Genomic DNA, 20,601 nt, shown 5'->3' on the forward strand with positions numbered 1-20,601 from the left:
TTATATATGTGAGTCATCAAGCCTGAGTTGACTCCTAAGTTGACACAACTCATTAGTCGATTAGAACCTTGATTATAATCATTCTAATGATCGAGTTTTCATCTAAGTTGAAATATATCATCTTGGTTCTACCAAGGATACAAGTCTCTGATGTGCGTAGGATATATAACCATTTCTTACACTTTATTCACACATCTTTATGCTTTTCATGCTTTATCTTATGTATGTTACACCCTTATCTGTGCATTTGGCATCGTATTCTTTATTTCCTATTTCGGAGGACTGCTTGTGTGTTTGTGTGTTTCAGGACGAAAAACGGAGCAAAATAGGCGAAACGGAGCATCCATTGAAGACATGGCAAGACAGGGTCGTGCCTCATAGGCACGGCCGTGTCTATCACCTCCAGAGGCCGTGTTTACATCACACGGGCGTGTCTCTAACCAGGGAACTAACAAGCTTGGCCGTGCCCCACAGGCACGCCCGTGCCTTCCTCCTGTTGCAGCCAAAGACATGGCCGTGTCCCTCAGACACGGCCGTGTCTCCCACCAGAGAAGCCCCTGCCTTTGGCCGTGTCCCATAGACACGGGCGTGTGTCCTCCACAGAGTCATGCCAAGACATGACCGTGTCCCTCAGACACGGTCGTGTCTTCCAACAGAGAAGAGCCAGCCTCAGCCCGTGCCTCACAGACACGGGCGTGTCTCCCAGCAGAGTACAAAGTTGCTTTGGCCGTGCCTCACAGGCACGGCCGTGCCTCAAGACAGAGTTTCAACCGTTCATGGCCGTGCCTCTCAGGCACGGCCGTGCCTCCATCAGAGCTGGGCGACCACACCCGGCCGTGTCTCCCAGACACGGCCGTGTGACGGGGGCGTGCCTGGCCGATTTTCAAGGCATTTCTTGAGGGCCTATAAATAGACCCCCTTAAGAGCCCTAGAAAGGGGGGGGAGATCTTGGAGAGCCACCGGAGCGTGCTAGAGCCACCGACGCCTCATTCCAGAGCCAGATTCGACGATCCGTTCATCCGCTTGGACACTCCATCACATCTACATCCCACCTTCGCGGAGATTGCAGTCCGGAGAAGAAGAACTTCATTGATAAGTCTTATTTCCTGATTTCTCTTAGATTTCTTGGAATAGGATGTATTATTTTTACTCTCCTCTGTATTGTAACCTCCCCGATATGGAGTAGTCCTCCAGATTCTAGGATGTAGGAAGAATCGGGGTTATTGGATGATTGTAAACTTGAGATTTGTTAATCTACCATGTTCTATGATATTATTATGCAATTGCTTTATGGATTTATGCTTTATGCTTGTTTGATGATATGCTTGTGAATAGTATGAATCCATGAGGGTAGAGATTATTCAGAATTTGAGGAATTCTTAGGATCGTATACCCAGGGCGCCTCGTGACAGGAGGAAAGCCTTAACCGGACCTTCCGAGGGATTGCTTAAGCTATGGATAATGTTTATGAGGGATAACTAACGGTTGTTTAGTGTTGGGGAGAGGTCTCTAAAAGGGATACCCTGTGACAGGGGGTAGGAATCTAGTAGTATTCTGGGGCGCCTGTGGTGACACAGGAAAGCCTTGAACCAGGCTATCTAGAATCATCTCGAACCAACCTAGTAACATTAGAATACCATTGATTTATTCCGAGGAAGCCTGACGAAGTCTAATTGGATAATTTGGTTAAAATCCCTACAATTGTATAATGATTGAGGAATGATAGAGGATCCAGGTCAATCAATCAATATCCCGAGGAATCCGAAGTCCTAGAGTCGTTTTCCATCCATTGTCACAGTCGAACTCTTTCTTCGAATTAAGGTTTAGGAACTCTAAAACACTCCTTCTCCCCCACACCAAATCAATTTCAATGAACTCTCCACTCTTATTGTGCTAGGATAGTAATTAATTCCACGGTCCCTGTGGATTCGATATCTTTTATTACTTGGCGACATTCCGTATACTTGCGGAACACACATCAGTCTCTCAACTCTCACAACTCATATAAGAGCTTATCTTTCGCAATTTGAATTCACCACTAAGATCATCTCTTGCTAAATCCAAGTCTCTCGGATGCACCAAGCTTACATCTACGTGTCATCCTTCACTCTTTCCTTACATAGTTCACCTTCTTCTAGCTATGTTACACATCTATGTTTCTTGTCCTATAGTCCTTCAGATATCTCATATTATCTTTTTCTAATCTCTAGTGGGCCTTAAGCTACCGAGCCAACCAACTTGGCTCTGACAAGCCAAGCTTCACAAGATGCTTCAATACCACCAAAATGTTTTTGTCTTGTGGTCCCTTATTTGCATCAAGCAACTTTTTTGAACTCCATCAGACCTCCAAGCCATCTTGATTGCGCCAAGTCATCATCCAAACTCTACCTCGTTGATTCACAAGATCCTTCAATATAGGATCATCATAGAGACTAGAGAGGGTGAATAGACTTGTTTGCAAAGATATTTGTCTCTATAAGGACAAGTTATGCGATAGAAAATAATATATTAAAAACACAATAAGAAGAAAACATACTAAAAGATGCATGATGTTTAACATGGTTTGGTCGTCTTTCCTTGTACCTTTACTTCATGACTATGGTCCTTAAGGTTGATCACTTCTCTAAAGGACCTCTAAATTTTCTCCTCCTCAATCAACAATTAAAGGCGGAGAAACCTCTTATAACATCTTTTTTATAAGTTGAAAATGGTACACATGAGATCTTTACAACCCTTCTAACAAGAAAAATGGTGTGGAATACTTTGGGTACTTAAAGAGCAAGAGATTCGAATTTAGGCCTTTTCTCCATGTCTTCTCGAGTTACCTTGAGTTCTTATTTATAGTCAACTCTTTTAATCTGAATTCTTTTCTTGACATCAGCTTCTTTGGTGAATGTTATTTTGATTTTGATAGATGTTATGTTGTTTAGCTTTAATACTTTTTTTTTAAGATTACTGTTGAATCATAAATCAATTGCTTATGGGTCAGTCGACTGATTGACCTATCAATCGATTAATTCACATACCAATTGACTAGTTGGCTTAGAGCTTTGTTTAAGTTAACTCAATAGTTGACTGACCCTCTAGTTGACTAGATATAAGTCAACAGTTGACTAACCCTCTAGTTGCCTAGATATAAGTTTCAATCGACAGACACATTAACTCGATCGAGCTACTTCTAAGGCTTAGTTCATGTCAAATTCTAATTCCCCTCATTCTCCAAGATACATATTCACACAAACTCTCCTCATAGAGTTTTACCTTGGCGATAAAAGGTTTTCCAAGACTCGACGACTTCTCCATACCAAGAAGCTCCTTACCTTCGTGACTTCCTTGTCTTACCTACCATCCAATCCTTATCGACCTGCTAGGGCTTCATCATGCCTAGTATTCTGTCCTTATTGACCTACTAGGATTTCATCGTGCCAAGCATTTGATCCTCGTTGTCTTGCTGAGACTTCATCATGTCTAGCATTCAGTCCTCATCGAGATGCCCAAAATAAACACAAGATTACAACAATTGATCGCAATAGGAGTCACATGTCTTCAAGTGTATTCCTCCAGGCTCAATGATCATCATTGAGTTAGAAGCTTCTCACTACTACTTACTTGATATTGATGTCTACTATTCTCTAAGTTTGCTCTCTCATCCTTCACTTTGATATGCACAGTCTTGCACACATTATGCACCACATTAAATAGATATCTAACTTAAGACGTACTGCCAATATATCAAAACACCATATTTAAGCCCAATCACATGGGAAGAACCATTATCCTACTAGTAGTATCCTAGAAGTCCTTGAAGCAAATTTGTAAGTTTCAATCTACTTTGTTATCTAAGTTTGTACTTCAAATAAGGCTAGAGAGAAGAAATTGAATATCATCATAACTTATTTGAGGATATTTTCTATTGGATAAAATCTATGTCGAGTAGGATCGAGTTAGAGCGTTAAAGGGGGGAGGGGTGAATAGTGCTTCGTTGCTTTTTCACTCGTTTGAAAAATCTTATGTAAATCAGAGTGCGAAAATAATAAATGTAGCAGAAATAAAAGAAAAGTACACTTTTATTTACTTGATTCATAGCCACATGCTTCTACTTCAAGGCCCACAAACTTTAATCGTTTTCGACGGATAATCCACTATGAAACTCTCCTCTTACGAGAAGGAGTTTTTGTTTTACAAAAATGGGTAAGGAACGGTAAACCTTTACCATCCTAAAAGGTTAAGTACAAAAGTGAAAATGGAAAGATTACCGACAACAGAAATAGAGTTATAGCGCAAAAGTTAGTGCATCTCCTCGACGTCACGACAGGATACTGGATTAGTTGTTTGCATGTAGAAAGTTATCGTAGTAGCGTAGGGTTTTCCCTCGCATCTGCTTATAAAGCCGATTCGGGCGCCTAAAAGTCCTTCTGGACGCCTTCAAGTCATCCCATCGATCTTCTTCTGATGCTGACTCAGTATCTTCAGGGTGACTATATCCCTTCCGGGTGCTTGAATGCTAACATGGAGGTTGCTGGATCAACTTTGACTCCGCAACGTCTTATCCCGATCAAGGTGCCTGGAACCTTTCTGGGTAGTTGGAGGCTGAGGAGTCCTGACCACTAGGACTCTACCACCTCATCCATCTCGCTGGCCTGATCAGCTGATGTCCGAGTGTCTAGATCCAGATAAGGGCGCTCGAAACTCAAAGTTTGAGTTCCTCCTTTTCTGCATCACAAGTTAGTTCAGAATAAAAAACATAAGCATGAATTGATAGTTTTGGCAAACTTTATGGTCTTGACTTTTAAGTTTGTAATGAAATCTTAGGCCAAACTGACGTCTACTGTTCTCCTTTCCGGGAGTACATTCTCACCCACTCCACTCGAGAGATTTTACCTTTTGCCAACCCTATCCTTCAGACCTGTTAGACTTTTGCTCAACCTTGATAATTGGCCCCTAGAACTTCCACTGCTAGACGTTTGGTCCTCCAAACTCGTATAGACTTTTTCGCCTAGAACTCTGATCTGCCAAGACTTCCTGTCTAGTCCTCCTGACCAAGACTTTCTTGTCTAGTCCTCCAAATCAGGTCTTCCTTGCTCAGTCCTCCTGACTATGATTTTCTTGTCTAGTCCTCCAAATCAGGTTTTCCTTTGCCTAGTCCTCCAGATCATGACTTCCTTGCCTAACTACAACTAGAATTTTTCTGTGCTACCTGCACACTTAGTTCAGCTCATTAGTCCACTTACAAACTTAATTTGAACCCTTTGTCATTATCAAAACTCAAGTTCGATCATTTGATGTTCCCTGCACCAACATGTTGGGAGTCATGGTAAACTACAACAACTAAGTATTTATTGGTAGTCATAGAGTGGTATATATAATGATAAATCCTAATATATTCATTGCACACACGACACCATAAGAAGTTAATCTAGTGGAACAATATCCATGAACTATGTAGAGTCATAGGAGAATTTTATAGATTTGCTAAGTAAAGGCTTGCCTAAAGATCAAGTAAATTGTTTATTTAAAGAAATGAGACGAAAACTCAACTTTTGAATTAAGTAGTGGCAAACCTATCATATTGATTGGAGCCTAAAAGGTACGACTATACTATAAGATTTAGAAGGCACAAAAGAGTAAATACCCTAGTTCATTCCTAAGATAGTTTTGGTGCAACTTATAAAGAGTGGAGGTTAATCAAAAGGTTGGGAGTAGTATATGATACTTTTTTTATAGGAGATCATCTATATAAGTGCAAAGTTGAGTCGCTCCAAACAAAAAACACTCATGAATCCCCAAGTATTATATAAGGCCAAAATGGACATGAGAGAGAACCTTGTATACCTAGGGTGAACATTATGTTAGTATGATTGTCTTGATTTAGTCTAAGACATCATGTTCACTAAGAAGCTAAGTAAATTTGATCATGTTATACTATAGAAGATTTAAAGCCATAAACTACCTTCTTAATGCAATAGTTTGGTCCTGATTGGTTTGTGATTAGGATGAGGTCACACAAATATACTGATATTAACTTAAGTGTGCATAATTAATAATTTATATAGGATTATTTTAAAGGTAAAAGAAAATTACACAATTAGAACTGACCAAGCTAACCTAATGGACTACTACCAATTCAATTAGGCGAGAGGCAACCCAATAAGGAAAGCCCTCTAATACAAATTGAGTGGATACCAAGGAACCCAAATAAAGCTAGCCACAAGCAAGCCACAAGCAAGCCATTTAAGCTGAGAACAAATAATTAACTCAATCTTGGCCAATAGAAGGTTTGCCCAACTTATGGGTTGGCAATGTCTCAACATCTTTGGATTTATGTTGAATAGGCATTTTATAGTGCTTGTTGACCACTTATATGAATAGTAATATATCTCCATAAATACTTTTCTTCATACATCTAATCCCTATAATTTTAGATTTAAATAAAGGGGGTGCAACCCATGTTTGTATTGGTAGTGCTGCAATTACACCTACAGATAGTGCTGCAGTTACAATTGCAGATGATAGGTGCCTTCCGTGACCAGTTGTGCAGTTGGAACCCTTTCCATTTCTTTAAGAACGTCCAAAGTGAAGAATTTAGAATGATGAATTTGTGAGATCAATTCTCAGCAAGAATGAGAAGAACATCTAGCATTGAGGGATTTGGTTCATGAATCTCAAGGGGTGATTCGTTGTAATCTTCTCAGTGATGACAGGCACCGCACAAACAGAAGAAGACTACGTATCAATCGCAAGTGAGTTTATTTTTATGAATTCTGAAAAAGCAACTATTCATGCTTTGAGTGACTTTTGGGTGAGATGATGTGTTTTTTTGGACTGGATCGATCTGGATCGTCCAATCTGAAGGGTTGTAACCTTTCACATAGCCCACTTCAATCTCATCCATCAGATCTGAAAGGTTGTGACCCTCATATCACCCCTCTTGTCATCATCCGTCGGATCTGGATCTAGTGATCCATTCGATCTGACGCTTCAGATCAAGTCTCATCTCAAGCGGTCAGATCGTGACTCTTCGCGATCCAACGCTCCATATTGCATCACATGCGATCCATCACACCTCTTTAATCACGACACTCGAGTGCCACGTAGGCACTGCAATGTCATCTGGAGCATAAATTTAAGCTCCTCACAACGACGCGAAGTGCAAAGTGCGCCTACAAAGCGTCCATTGCGCACGTGCACGCGTGGCGGGCTCACAGGTGCGAGCACCTGCTCGCCCCTGAGAAGAGAGCACCTGGTCTTTTTGTATTAACTCCATTAACATAACATCATTAATAAGGAAAGAAAACACATCAAAAATTTCTGATGTGAGACTATTTTCCCATGCATTTCCTTGTATATAACATTAATGAATAATTAATGTTATTCGGACTGACTTTAAACAATTAATTTTTCATTCACCCTTAATCGATTTTAAGCAAATTAATAGTCTAAATCTATCTACGCGAAACGTAGATTTCGATTTTAAAGTCAATTACGACTTTCATCAATTGATGGCATTCCAATTTTTCAACAAAACTGTATTGGTCCATTAAGACCCCAATATCCAACAAAAAGAAGTTTGCTCACACTTCCTCGGGTTCTCTAACATCTATCAACTGAGCTTCCTCAAAAAATCCTGGATCTTGCATTTTTTTAATGAAGTTCTTGGTTAATATCTTGCAGAATTGATTCTTCCCAAGGAATGCAAAACTTGCAGGAAATTTATTTTGGCAAATATGTGAAATGTGAAAAACTGAGATATATCAATTTGTATGGTTTTGCAAGTAAAACAATTGCTACCCATGAAAAATAAAATAGGATTTGTTTTTTTAAAGAATCTTCTAATTGTTGGGTTGTAACGGTGTAAACATAGTCCCACATCTAAAACACATGAGAAAGATCATGGGTTTAAAAGGATGAAAAGTATCTCCATTTGAATGAGGCCTTTTGGGTAGAGCCCAAGAGCAAAACCATGAGGGCTTAGGTCCAAAGTGGACAATATCATGCCATTGTGGAGATACCGACATCCTTGGCGATCCTACAATTGGTATCAGAGCGAGACCGCTCTTCACCGGACTAACCGCCGGATGAGTCATGATCTAGATCTAGCTATGTGGGAACCCTCGAGAAAAAACAAAGGAAGTAAGGTAGGCTCGGACCATGAGGGACATGGCAGCCGGACCATGAGGACATGACAGCTGGCAGGGGCGGCTCAAGCCTACGGGGGACCCTAGGCGAATTTTTTTTAAAAAAAGATTGTTATTATTTTAAAAAATTTTCTCTCACCCTTTTTAATTCGGACTTGAGACCGACAATGGTGGGTTTAAAAATTTTTTAAAATAAATTAAAATATTAATTTTAAAAATAATTTTTTATATAAAATTAAATTTTCTTGCTTTTTGAGATGCAAAATTATTAATTAAATTTTCATATTCAAGTTTTAATAATAAATTTTTTTCAATTGATAACATTACTAAATTATTTAATCTTTCTTGAGACATAGTTGAACGTAAATAAGACTTTATTAATTTTAATTTTAAAAAACTTCTTTCCACTGAAGCTACACTAACAGGTATGGTCAGTAATATTCTATAAGCTATCCATGCATTAGGAAAAGAATTTAATTTTTTTATAAGATTTAATACTTCAAGTGCTGTTTTTAATTCTGGATTTATTATTTCTTTTAAAACTTTCAATTCTAAAAATAAATCTAAACCATCAATATCTTGTGACATATCATGTGTTAAAAAATTTTCAATAATAGTTTTATCAGTATTATTATTTTTGAGATCTATTGATTTATTTTCTTCTGAATTAGTATTATTTTCTTCGTTTAAATTAAGACAAATTTCTTTTTGTCCTATAGTATTATCTTTTAATTCAATTGATTTTTCATTTAAAATTTCAATTACATTATTTTCTGAGTTTTGATTTTTATTATTAATAACAAATTTATCAAGTGCACCTTTTTGAGATTCATTAAATTCTTCTATTTTTCTTTTTTTCATACGTTTTGCATGTCCAGAATCATATTTTTTAGTAGACATATTTATATTCAAATAATAATAATAATATAATTCTCTACTATTTTATAGAAATAAAAATAATAGAATTAATAATAGAAACTGAAAGATGAATGTTTACTCTGATAATAAATGATCTACTGAAAATTAATAATAGATCCGAAAGTAATCTACCTTGGTAGTCCGCCTTGTCAGAAACGATCCACCGCCCCTCGAACGATTCGTCAAAGGACTTGTAGAACAGCTAGATCAAACACGAAAAATTATTACCTAAATCAGTAAATCTCATCAACAATAATACTGGAAGAATAAAGCAAAAGAAAAAAAACTACATGATCCGACGCAGGAACCAGGGCGCAATCAGCAGCAGCAAGCGAAATGGGGCAGCGATTGGCGAGAATGCTTGCTCGCTGCTTCCCGAGAAATGGGGCGGCGAGAATGCAAGAGAAACAACCGGATCCGACGCCCAACCTTTCGCTCGTGCTTCGCGAGAAATGGGGCGGCGAGAATGCAAGAGAAACTATCGGATCTGACGGCCGACGCCCAACCTTTCGCTCGCTGCTTCGCGAGAAATGGGGCGGCGCTGCTTCGCGAGAAATGGGGGCTGCTTCGCGAGAAATGGGGCGGCGCTGCTTCGCAAGAAATGGGCTACCGGATCCGACGGCCGACGCCCAACCTTTCGCTCGCTGCTTCGCGAGAAATGGGGCGGCGAGCCGGCGGTGCTTCGCGAGAAATGGGGCGGCGAGCTGGCGGTGCTTCGCGAGAAATGAGGCGGCAAGCCGGCGCTGCTTCGGGAGAAATGGGGCGGCGAGCCGGCTCTGCTTCGCGAGAAATGGGATCTGACGCTCAAGACAGGGGAGATGATCAGATGAAGTCGCGGTTTCGCCTGCGTCGAAGGACAGGGGAGATGATCAAATGAAGTCACGATTTCGCCTGCGTCGAAGAACAGGGGAGATGAAGAGGCGATCGGGCCATCGGGGTTTTGAAGAGGCGAGATCAGCGAGAATGCGAAGGGACAGCGGATGCGGATCGGGGCTTTCCGGGTTAAATCCAATAATCCTACCCTCCTTTAACCCAAAATATCTTAACCAGTGGGCCCCAATTAAAATTGGGCCCTAGGCACAGGCCTTACCGGCCTATACCTAGAGCCGGGCCTGGCAGCTGGACCATGAGAAATGACAGCCGGACCATGAGAAATAGTAGGGGAGCTTTCAGTGGTCCTTTGTTTGAGGGGGGGATTGTTGGGTTGCAAGGGTACAAACATAGTCCCACATCTAAAACACATGGGAAATATCATGGGTTTAAACGGATGAAAAGTATCTCCATTGGAATGAGGCCTTTTTGGTAGAGCCCAAGAGCAAAACCATGAGGGCTTAGGCCCAAAGTGGACAATATCATGCCATTGTGGAGATACCGACATCCTTGGCGATCCTACACTAATGTTATACCTGTCATGTAATTTTATTTAATTCTTATTCCACTAATGCAAGTTTTGTTGTATTAACAACATTGTTAGGTTTGCTGGTGTTACATAGAGCCTATTTCAGATGCATTCCTCTGATGTGTTATTGCGTATTTGGTTAGTTCATTAAATTTGATTTCATGTTCAGAAGATTAACAATAGTTGTTATTATTCATGTTGATATTTATTATATGGTAAACTGATTATCTTTTCATTGGTTTTATTTGATGCAGGATTAGATGATGATATAGGATTTGTTTTTTTAAAGAATCTTCTAATGTTATACCTAACATGTAATTTTATTTAATTCTTATTCCACTAATGCAAGTTCCGTTGTATTAACAACATTGTTAGGTTTGTTGGTGTTACATAGATCCTATTTCAGATGCATTCCTCTGAAGTGTTATCGCGTGTTTGGTTAGTTCATTAAATTTGATTTCATGTTCAGAAGATTAACAATAGTTGCTATTATTCATGTTGATATTAATTATATGGTAAACTGATTATCTTTTCATTGGTTTTATTTGATGCAGGATTGGATGATGATATATTTTTATCATTTAGAAATTGATTGTATTGTAGAGTATCATTTGAATATTGATTGTATATTTTGGATATTGTTGATATCATTTAGATATATATTGTATCATTTGGACGATGACTCATTTAGTTATTTTGTATCATTTGAATATTGTATCATTTGGATATTGTTTATTTGATATGGATTGTATATATGATAAATTTGTGATATGCATTTTGAATGTGAATTGTAAATATGGATTGTATGTGATATGAATTGTATATAAATAAAATATAAAATATAAAAATAGAGGAGTTCTAGTGAAATTTGTTAAATAATAACGATGGAATTAGAGATTGAAATCATGTTCGATCGCTAATTAGCGACCAAAATCCTATTCGATCGCTAATTTAACAATAGAAATCCAACACGGGTATAGCGAAATATTTTTAATAATACCGACAGAATTAGCGATCGATTTGGATTTCAATTGTTAAATTTAGCGATCGAAATCCAATTTGGTCGCTAAATTTAGCGACCAAATCATAAATCAGTCGCTAAATTTAGCGATAAAAAATTTAGCGATTGAAATCCAATTTGATCACTAAATTTAGCAATCGAATCACAAATCAATTACTAAATTTAGTAATCGAATTGGATTTCGGTCACTATTTAGCGACCGAACAGGATTTCGATCGCTAAATAGGATTACAATAAATTTTTTTATAATTTTTTTTCAATCGCTATTCTATCGCTAAATTGGTTTAACGACCGATTAGTAATCAAAAATTCGATAGCTAAGTGTCATTATTTTGTAGTGACTAATGGCTATTGAACGAGGTAATCTTGTAAAAGTTGCAAGTATGATATGAATACTCTGGATCTTATTGTAGCAAAAATGGACAAGCTAACAAGATGAACACTTTAACAAGTCAAACATGCGTTACTACTGTTACTTTCATGGGAATTTTAAACACATCAGAGCACTGAGCACCTAACATTCTTGCACTTGACTGCCTGGTTAGGAACCACAGAGTTCAAAAGAGCCTCAAGGTACAAATAATTGTAGATCACAAGCATATTCTTTCCCTTCCCATCGTCATTCCCAGCAGAAATCTCCCTTCTCACTTCTCGCAGGTATGCAACTTTTAGTGCAGAAATTATCTTACTACACTCGCTGAATCCTTTTGTGCTTCAGTCGTTCTTCGTGCAGAAAATTAAAGAATTATGTTATAAATCCCTCGAGTAGATGCATCCAATATGACTGATCTATATTGGACACGAAAGTCCCAACAATATGCATTAAATTTCACAAACCGATGAGTGTTGTACAGAATCATTACATATCTACTGGCTCCTTCGCACTCGTGCGATACACTTACAAACCATTCTATATTGGACATGAAAGTCCGAACATATGCATTAAATTTCACAAACCGATGAGTGTTGTACAGAATTATTGCATTATCTACTGGCTCCTTCGTACTCGTGCGATACACTTGTAAACCATTCAGTCTGCAAGCTCCATCCCACATTGAACCCTTTTTTAGGCTTTTTGTTTTCTCCCTCTTTGTTGGAAGTCTTTTTGTGATGCTAGGGATGAAGTGAATTCTTCAACAGAACAACTAACACTGGCTAATGAATGGGATGATGTTGAGCAGCACGTTTGGGAGGTAGCTTCCTTAGGATGAATAGGACGAGGGATGAGGGTACAATTTCCACAAGCTGCGAATCCAATAAATTAAATATAGAAATTAAATTGTAGCTAAACTTAACAGTCTTAGAGAATGAGATAGTTCCGAAAAGAGACGAAAGAAGAACTAACATGGTGGGGGAAAATCACCAATATTAAAATAACAAATCGCTAGAAAGATTCTTTCAAGCTCTTGAGTGATCAGTTTGACAATCTAATTTGACCAAATGGTGATTTTCTTAGTTATTAGGAATAAACATACCCCTAGTTGTAGCTTATTGCAACTTCATGTCACTAATTCTGTGGTTAACTAAAATGAGGTGCTAGTCTAGCTACCCTAGGTTAAAGGAAAGAGATTTGTGCAGCTTGGCATCTATTCCTTTCCAGTTTATCTCCAAATGTTTTTGATTCATAATATTATTACCTTATATTTGGAAATATTGTTCCTTCTAAGTCAATTACCATTGTATGCAAGGGTGAGTAAAAGTTTGATTAAACCGAACAAACCGACTAAACCGACCGAATTTAAAAATTTAATTTGGTTATTTTGGAATTTCAATTTTTTTCTAAAAAAATCGATTAATTCGATTCAGTTTCGGTTTTAAAATTTCTTATTCAGTTAAACTGAATAAACCGAATTAATCAAAATAAAAAAATAATTTATAAATTCCTGAATAAATGAACTCATAAATCCTTAACTAATTGGTAAATCGTCCATAAAAAATTCAGTTAATTCGATTTTCGACCAAATTAACCGATATTTTATCGGTTCTATTTGTTCGATTTTTATTAAAAATTCAATCGATTCAGTTAATTCGAAAAAATTCGATTCAATTCGGTTTTAACCGAATACTCAGCCTTAATTGTATGGTATATTTACATGCTTATTTTGTGGATGATCAATGTATAAATATGTATATTCTGAATAATATGATGGTGAGAATTTTTCCTAGAAGTTTACAAGCTGCATGACAACCAACCCTTTAGAATCTAAACATTCACATTTCAGGCCAAGGTTGTGAAATGAAGCCGAGTAATATAGAATATGGCCAAAACAAAGAGGTGAAGCCATAATTTTACCTAAACCACTGTAAGTTGGCATCCGACTCGTATAAAAGTCAATTCAACCAAGACACGTGAAATAAATGCTGATAAATGGATCCTTCAGCAGTGAATGATTACAATGTGAATAAAGTTTTCAATTAGTCCTTTACTTCCCCAGTGAACAATGGTTTAGGTAGGATTCCACTATCTTGGAACTTTAACCACCAGGCTAGATTTTCAGACATGGTTTCTATCTAAAATTTCCAGAATCTTAAAACTTTTTGGTCCTAACCTCAATTAAACAAGAACTTGCAAACCTACAATTGTCGAAATCATAAAACTGGAATATCCAAATATGCCAAACACATCAACTAAAGTCAATTTCATCAACATGATAAACTGAAATGGCCAACTGTGATTATGCAGTTACTTAGAATTAGTATTGTTTACATAAAAAGTGTATGCAAACAATTAGAAGGCAAGTAAACTAATGTCCTTGTGATTTAAGTAAACTAATTCTAAGTAAAGAAGACAAGTTCATACCAGGTAATATATAAGGTTCAGAATAGGATGATCAAGAACATCAAGGTCCACATCTTTGTCATATGCATTCAAGCACATCTGCAAATCACGAAACAATTTGCTTAAAAGTTGTCACTCGAAAGAAATCAAATACAAAAGCATTGAACTGCAATATCATACTTACCATTATGCATCTCACCAGAAAACAAAGGAAACATACAGTTGCCACATAACCAACCTATGAAAGCAATAGATCATCAACATGATATAAAAAAAAAGCTCAAATATAAGCAATCATAGATATACCTCCTGTAATTTTTTCCTCCTTCCTCTTGATTCAACAGGGAAGTGTTGCAACATCAGGAAAAGCCTAATTGTCAATTAAATAATTTAAATCTCTGATGTGGAAAAACTTTCGCACAGATCCACAGAAAATCTAATCATCAAAAGAAAGTAAATACAGAGCCAATAGAAATCATGTTACTTTGTCAGTTATGACACCCAGTGTATTAGCCACAAATATTTCTTTTCAACTATCTTCCCAGTAAAAATAAGCTAGACAAAAAGTAACATGTATTTTATTCAATTAGAATTAAAAAAACTTGTTCATAACTTTAGATCAAATGAGGTTAAAATGAAGCTACATAAGAATGTTACATCAGATGTTCTCATTGAAGTTTGAAAGAGTTTAAGATTAGAGTATAATTCAATAATTTTTTGAAAATTTTAAAAAAATGTCAAATTCATGGAGGAAATTATGGCACTAAATTACAATAAATCTTGAGAAAAGGTGTTAAGAGGAAAGTAAGAAATAAAATAAATATTTTTGAAAATTGATTTGATTTTGTTATTAGAAGATCAACTACATATCCTTGCACATGCTTTTTCACTAGTTTCAAAGAACTTGAGGATAGAGTCTCTAGACAATTGTTGTTATAAGTATACAACAACAACCACCACCACCACCACCAAGCCTTATTCCACTAGGTGGGGTATTATAAGTATTAGAGCTGAAAATCAATTTGATTTTATTACTGGAAGATCAACTACAAAAGAGATTAGCCTCTTGATTGATCGATTGATTGGATCAAAGAAGGGCTTGATTAAAGTGTGAGATCAGCACAAGACTCAGGCCAATCAATTAGCTGCTGTAGGATTGGATGTCTATCTATCTTACCACGCTACCCTACTCGCCTGGCCGGCTAAAGAAATGCTCTACTCATCTTTCTTACAGCTCATGACCGACTCATGACTGAGCACTCATTCACCCCTTCAGCTTCTTCAACTCCAAATCTCTCTTTTTCCTAAGTAGCATTGGTTTGAAAAAGAATATCAGATGTAAGAAATAGTACAAGCCATTCCTCGCTTCGAGTCCTAAGGAGTGGTGCTTTGGGAAAGAATTGCCCATGCAGTCCTCTGCTATATGTACATGTTTTTTACTAATTTCAAAAAGAAATTGAGGATGGAGTCCCCAAACAATTACTGTTATAAGTTTAAAGGAGAAAAGAATGAGTAATACAATCAATGTGCTATCTCACTCGTTCTATATATCCCAGTACATACAATACATTGTAATCTTATAATTTTTGTGAGATGAATTATTTTTAAAATTTTAAGTGATTAATTTAAATGTTTGATGATGAATTTTCTAAGATAGTTTGATCTTGTATTATATTCAAATTTAGTTTTGGATCCATCAAGTATATTTTTAGAATAAACTTTCAAATTGTGACGAATCTCAAGGGCACTTCTTGAAATAGCTACATGTCTTAGACAGAATTTTTTCCAAAATAACAAGCCAAAGAGATTTTATATTTGGTCTAACTAGTCCAAATCACATTGAGATAATTTTAGCTAGATCCATTTAATCAATTACATTAAATAAAATTCTTATCATTCAACCAGGACATGTATTAATAGAGTTTCCTTTGGCGAAGTGAGACAATACCTTCCTGCATCGTGACCAACTCAGGATTTACCTCCTCACATATGGTCGTGAGGCTGATCGTGTTAAGTGCAGAAGAGAAGAAGAATAGAACTTCCTTAATCTATTATCATCTCATCCCTTTCTAATACCAACTATCAAAATCAAACCCCTTTGCCTATTCTATCCTTTTTAAGATAAAAGTCTAACACATTTATAATAAATCTTGCATGCCACGTTGAGTATACATATAATAGCTAATTAAAAATATGTATGAAATATGACAAATAGCATGTAAAGCATGTAACATATAAAGCAAATCATAATTAAATAATTAGTTTATAATACGATGTCAAATACATAATTTGACACATTGTGTGTTATCTCTTGAATATGTCAATCTACTTTTGACACATTTTAATTATTTTTTTCCTTGACTACAATTTTATAAATTTATTCAATAATTAAAAGGTAATTAATTTTTTTGTTTTAAATTTACTAACTTTGATTAGATTTGTGATCCCAGTCTAGATTTTGTAAATTTATAAAAATTTTAATAATCTTTTTTAAATTTTAAAATTTATTTTTTTCAAAACCTTTTTTTAATTTGTAAAAATTTATTTTTTCATAAAATTAATTTTTTAACTTTAAAAATTGATTATCCAAATTTTTTTATTGAAATTTCAAATTTTAAATTTAAAATTTTCTTAATTTTAAATTTTCTTATTTTAAAAATCAAAATTAATTTTCTAAATTTTTAAAAATTAATTTTCTGAATTTTTTGAATTTATAAATTTTTTTATTTTGAATAATTTTGATTAATTAAATTTAAATTATTTTGATTAATTGGATTTTTGATTAATATTTGATTATTTTAAATTTGATTAATCTGATCATTGTTATGATTGATCTGATTAAAATATATTATAATTTCTTTGATTAACATAATTAAATAGATTATTAATTATATTTGAATTAATTGAATTAGTCTTTAAATATGAAATATTAATTTAATTATCTTGATTAATTAAATTATTTTTTGATTAATTTTAATTAATTTGAATTAATTAATTAAAAATTAACTATTATTTAAATTAATCAAATTAAAATTATTAACACTAATTAAAATAGTATTATCATGAAACTAAAATGATTCAAATTAAGAAAAACATAATTAATTAAATTATTATTAGGACTAGTATGCATCCTATCAAAATCATAAAGCACTATAGATTATGTGAAATTTAAAATTTAAAATTAATTTTTTACCTTTTGTCTCCTTGATTGGAGTCTCTCACTACTAGAAAAAGTTACTCTTAATGATGAAATATTAACGACAGTATCAAATACTGTCGTTATTGGCGATTCAACAACGATCGAATTTAATTAGTGTCCGTCGTTGATGTATGTTCCTGTTGAGATCCACTTTTGGTGCGCAGCTTCTTCAACACCTCACTGGAGTGGGCTTGGGTGGAGAGGAAGGTGTAGAGCTTCTGGAACCTGCACGCACAAACGCCGTGAGAGGGAAGGTCAGAGGTTACCTCGGCGCGACCACTCCGATGCTTAAGTTAGCTTCTGTCGAAGGAAGAGGAAGAAAATGAGAGTGAAAAGAGAGAGGGTGTGAGATCGCATACCTCCTTTAGTACAGAGCTAACCTTTTATATAAATCGAGGATGTTATGTCATGTCACAGATGTGACTGACGTCCCATTACCGTTATGAATGTGTCAAAAGGTAGGGTATAATCAACGCAAACGTCCTATCGCTGACTTGCATTAAAAAAGGGGAGTCATGTCACACACGTGCATCGTCATGATGAGTTGCAAGGATGGCGGGAGGACATTCACAACGACAGTATGAGGGAGTGGTCTTTGGGGGAGGAAGGATAGCCTGCCTTGGGCCATGGTAGCATGGGGAAGCCGGCGGGCCTTACACCCGAACGGGTCGTCTCGGCTCGGGGCCGAGGTGACGAGGATCCGGCTCGATTTGGGCGTCGTGACGCTATGAGCTCGACTCGAGGATCCGACTCTGTTCTAGTATCAAGTATTCGAGAAGATGGGCCTCAATTCGGCTACGACACCGTCGGTGAAGTGCTGTCGTCAGGTCCTACTTGATACCTCCAATTCGGCCTGCAAGACTCGGCTCGGAGTCGAGGTGCCGAGGATCCGGCTTGATCTGGGCTGGGTGACACTCCAGCCTAGACCTGACAGGTTGCTTTCGACTTGACTAACCGCAACCCGCTCCTTGCGCCCATAACACAAGCCTTCCGAATAGTCTAGTCGAAGGAGACGCGAGTTTGACTGACTAGACCAGTGCATTGGCGGGCGGGAGCCACGTTGGAATCAGGCCAGGGATATGGTGCTTCACGTAACCCAGATGGTAACAAGCGTGGTTTGCTGCGCCACCAGTGGCATGGCATGTTGATGATGTGGCGGAATCATTTTTGAGGTGCCATAAATGAGGGCGTGCTGGCATGATGTCCGATGAGACATGCAAATCATGATACAGCGGATCTGCCTGGAGGAGCGAGCCCATCCGACGGCTGGCCACAGCTCCCGCCCGTTCTCCGCCGCTCGATCAGATGGCCCCGAGTTGTTAGGGTGCCATATATATAGGGCACAGTATGGGACGCGTGATGGCCACACGATCATCTCCCTTGCGTTTCTCCTTCTTTCTCTGTGCGTTTGCTCCGTCGTTCTTTTGGTTCCTTGGTGTCTCCGTCGTCCTTTCTTTGAATCCCGTAAGTGTGTTTCTTCTCTTCCCTTTTTTTGGAGTCAATCATGTCTTCGGAGGAGGATGTAGGTCTTTGGTACGAGTCTATCGAGTCTACCTTTTCTCGGGGCGTCCATTTCCACGACGAGATTGGCCTATGAGATACCCGCTAACCTTAGGATTAGGGCTCCTGAGTCGGGCCAGAGGCCTTGCTTGCCACCTCCCGATTGTCTAACCTTTTTCCAAGGCCAACTCGAAGGTGGTCTTCGATTCCCGATTCCAGAGTTTTTTCGGGCCGTCTCGACCTACTTTCACATCCCGCTTAACCAACTTGCCCCTAACTCATTTCGACTTCTCTGTGGAGTCGCTCTTGTTTTTCGCTTGTATAAAATTCCCTTGCGCCCTTCGGTTTTCCACCTGTTCTTCTACCCGAAATGGAAAGAAGAGGGCGTCTTTTACTTTAATGCCAAGCCGGGGTCAATTTCCTTGACAAATACCCAACCTCGCATAAGGGATGGAAGAAGAAGTTTTTCTTTGTCCAATTCCCGAGTCCGGTTCCTTCTCCTGCCCAGTGGCTACCCGAACTCCCGACTCCTCCCCCTCTGAGACTTCGTAGGACCGATCCCGAGGTTACAGCGCTGACCGAGTCGCTGAAGGGTCTGAAGTTCGACATCACTAAGCTCGTGGCTGAAGAAGGATTGCTGCACCTTGGGGGCCTGAGCCCGATTGTGACAGAGCTATCACAACCATTCGATAAGAAACAGGAGCTCGTGGGCTTTTGTAAGAACTAACTGAACCTTTTTGTCTACTCACAGCTGACATCTAGATGGCGGCTTCGATAAACAAGTACCTAAAGTGGGACAAGGTGGTCATTGGGGCTTTCGCGACTCCTACGGCTGCTATTCCGACTCCCGTCCTGGAAACCCGAGAGGAGGGAGGGGTCGAGGCAGTGGCGGCTACAGGCAACGTGGGCGCGGCCCAAGACGAGTCGGGGACTCCTGCTCAAGAAAAGCGATTGGTCAGGGACGAGCCGGAGACTCCCGCTCATGAAAAGCGGTTGGCAAGAGACGAGTCGAGGGCGCCGCGGACACGGCCTGATGGGAGCCGCCCCCCTAAGCATTCGAAGTCTCACTCGAAGAAACACCATCACCGGTCCTCTAATAAGGAGGAAAAGAGGGCGAAGCGTGCGAAGAAAGCAGGCGCTTCCAAGGTTGCCGAGTCAATTCCGAGTCCGACTGGCGCGAATCTAGCGACGCCTGCAATCGAGCTGGGGTAGCCATCCCAATCAGCGGGAGGCGAAACGATCAGCTAGTTTTTGGGAGGGGAGCGGGCCCCGACCATGATCGAGACGGAAGCCCAAGCGGCCGAGCTAGTTGCCCCGTTAACGGAGGTGACTGAGAGGGCTCCAACTCCGAGTGATCGGGCCTCTGGAAGTGAGCCGACGGCAGTCACCCCAGCGTTGGCAACTAGGGGGCTTGCGAGGTCGGGCCCGGCCGACTCTTCAGAGGGAGGGCGGACCTCCTTCCCCCGACTGATTTCAGAGGGATTAAGTTCACCCCCGTACCGACTGACGCGCCCTTCACCTCTGAAGAGATGATGGGCATGATGAACTAGGTTCGGGCTATCCGGGGCGCCGATTCATTCCAAGGCGTCAGGCGTCATGACTTCTTAGCTCAGCTACCGTGCAAACTTTAACTTCATGAGGGTAAGGTCA

General features: G+C 38.5%; 1 protein-coding gene across 1 annotated transcript; it reads right to left on the reverse strand.

Moving 5' to 3' along the window:
• Positions 1-12,287: 12,287 nt before the first annotated feature.
• On the reverse strand, positions 12,288-14,618 carry LOC141832779 (tobamovirus multiplication protein 3-like). The gene is made up of 4 exons (XM_074720163.1): positions 14,559-14,618; positions 14,437-14,490; positions 14,274-14,351; positions 12,288-12,718 (listed from the first exon to the last, which is right to left on the reverse strand). Exons 1-4 carry the CDS (start codon positions 14,610-14,612, stop codon positions 12,629-12,631), a joined length of 276 nt encoding a protein of 91 aa, XP_074576264.1. The 5' UTR covers positions 14,613-14,618; the 3' UTR covers positions 12,288-12,628.
• Between the last annotated feature and the right edge of the window lie 5,983 nt (positions 14,619-20,601).

The sequence above is a fragment of the Curcuma longa genome, chromosome 8 (genome assembly GCF_044706935.1).
Source record: "Curcuma longa cultivar G26 ecotype Majalengka, Jawa Barat chromosome 8, ITB_CL_G26_1.1, whole genome shotgun sequence".
Taxonomy (NCBI): Eukaryota; Viridiplantae; Streptophyta; class Magnoliopsida; order Zingiberales; family Zingiberaceae; genus Curcuma; species Curcuma longa.

What these genes read in the sequence shown, in the direction of transcription:
- LOC141832779 (XM_074720163.1), bottom strand. Translation starts at nt 14,612, where the DNA reads ATGTTGCAACACTTCCCTGTTGAATCAAGAGGAAGGAGGAAAAAATTA. An exon ending in GGAGGAAAAAATTACAGGAG is followed by an intron (nt 14,491 to 14,558) that starts GTATATCTATGA and finishes TTGCTTTCATAG; the next exon opens with GTTGGTTATGTGGCAACTGT. An exon ending in TTCTGGTGAGATGCATAATG is followed by an intron (nt 14,352 to 14,436) that starts GTAAGTATGATA and finishes CGTGATTTGCAG; the next exon opens with ATGTGCTTGAATGCATATGA.